The sequence below is a fragment of the Cynoglossus semilaevis genome, unplaced genomic scaffold (genome assembly GCF_000523025.1).
Source record: "Cynoglossus semilaevis isolate Cse_v1.0 unplaced genomic scaffold, Cse_v1.0 scaffold1340, whole genome shotgun sequence".
In the NCBI taxonomy this organism is placed as follows: Eukaryota; Metazoa; Chordata; class Actinopteri; order Pleuronectiformes; family Cynoglossidae; genus Cynoglossus; species Cynoglossus semilaevis.
In genome coordinates, this window is record NW_007585210.1 from 1 (window position 1) to 1933 (window position 1933).

General features: G+C 49.9%; 1 protein-coding gene across 1 annotated transcript in view; it reads right to left on the minus strand.

Moving 5' to 3' along the window:
* Positions 1–3: 3 nt before the first annotated feature.
* Positions 4–1933, minus strand: part of LOC103398963 (calmodulin-regulated spectrin-associated protein 1-B-like) — a gene marked incomplete at both ends in the record, with an annotated part of 14074 nt that continues 12144 nt past the window's right edge. Inside the window, 3 exons of the mRNA XM_017030997.2 lie at positions 4–1027; positions 1244–1328; positions 1452–1537. Coding sequence (XP_016886486.2) covers positions 4–1027; positions 1244–1328; positions 1452–1537 — 1195 coding nt within the window. The remainder of the gene's footprint in view (positions 1028–1243; positions 1329–1451; positions 1538–1933) is intronic.

Below are 1933 nucleotides of genomic sequence, written 5' to 3' on the forward strand. Positions count from 1 at the left end.
TGGTGTGGTTCTTTGGGAGCTGGAGGCACTGGAGCGTAGGTCTTGGTTGCTGCCGAACCGCTGTTGTTGGTATTTGCGTTCGGCAAAGGAGGTCATGCGCACAATGTTGCTGGTCATGCTGCTGGCCTGCGAGTACGTGCTGAGACAGGGGCTGGAGGGACCGCTGCCATTGTTCATGTCTTTGTCCTCGTGCTCTTTAACATTCATGTCATCTTTGAGTTTAGCTGATTCTTCTTCGTCTTTCCCATTGAAAGCTTTGCGGGGCCAGTTGGCCTCTTTAGTTGGAACAGCTTCATCCAAATCCTCTTCTACCTCATCTAGGTCTTGCAGCTCAGCATCCAGATCCTGGACTGGTGATGGCTGGTCCGTGTCTACATGTAGGTAGAACCCTCCAGCGGGCTCTATCGAAGAGGTGGACGTTGATGTGGGCCTAAATCCTGCAGGACCATGAGGTGGCTCCTCTGAATCTGCCTCCTCACGTGAAGGGGTAAATGTCTGGTTTAGGTTGGAGGGTGTTTTTTTACGGACAACTGATGCAGATCCATCTCCTCGCTGTAAGAAGTCGCGTCCTGAAGACCGGGGTCCCTCCCCGCTCTCCTCCTCCTTGTTTAGACAAACAGACTTTTCTTTAGCAGTTTTCAGCTGGGCAGGCATCAGTGGTTCTAGGTAAAAACTATCTGAGGCAGCTTTGGGCTCAGTGTACGGTTTGGATCCTCCTGCCGCAGCTATTCGGGTTGCGTCAGTCTGTTTAGGCACGGCAACACAATCGGCCCTGGCTGCTGCCACCAGAGTATCGTCCTCGTCTTCGACGTTTCCCAGCAGGCTGTGACCGTTGACTTTACGCACTGTGCCCTGTAAGCACTGGTGGACGGTGGCCTGGTGTTTCAGGGTGCTGTTAGTAATGTTGGACACCAGACTGTCCTTACTTATGGAGCGGGCAAGACTGACACTGTCACCAGAGGCCATGTCAGCATCATTGTCTGTGGCTGTAACATGTAACATGAAGGGGCTGAGTGTGGACACTGGTCTGAAGAGACAGGGGGAGTGAAAGAGAGACAGACCGTTAGGTCTGTGGGAGGGGACACTACCAGATATTAGTCTCTAAACAAAAGTTTCATTTTTAATATAAATCAAATTAAAGGCAATAATGTATCCATAACCTTTTTTATTTTGGTCTTTTTTTGGCAACATTAGTGACACTATCATGTAAATAAAATCTGAAGGTCCCTGCCGTCATAACTACCTCTGCCTCTTGTCCGGCCATGCAGTAACGTATGCTCGTGGTTGACCATCCACCTGTGTCAGGGAGTTTGAACGGTTTCTCAGGCCTGACCAGAAATACAGGAGTGATTAAAAGGTAAAAAAGAAGTTCAGCAATACACTGTATCTAATGATTGAGTAAATTTACAATAGATGTTCTGTTTATAAAAAAAAAGGGAGGAGGTGCTTACCAGCAGATTCATCTCCTTGCTGCCTCTGTTGCCTCTGTCCCACGGGCAGCAGTGGGTGGGAGGGGCTGAAGGTTGGACCACCTTTACTGAAGAGCAAAAAGAAAGGAATGAGCCCATACAAAATTAGTCAACAAAATATATATATACATACACAAGTCAAAATGAGGCTCAGTAGTGTGTGTGGCCTCCGCGTGCCTTTATGACCTCCCTACAACGCCTGGGCATGCTCCTGATGAGGTGGCGGATGTTCTCCTGAGGGATCTCCTCCCAGACCTGGACTAAAGCATCCGCCAACTCCTGGACAGTCTGTGGTGCAACTTGGCGTTGGTGGATGGAGCGAGACATGATGTCCCAGACGTGCTCAATTGGATTCAGGTCTGGGGAACGGGCAGGCCAGCCCATAACATCAATGCCTTTGTGTTGCATCAGGAGGAACCCAGGGCCAACCGCATCAGCATATGGTCTCATGCCACCCCACACCC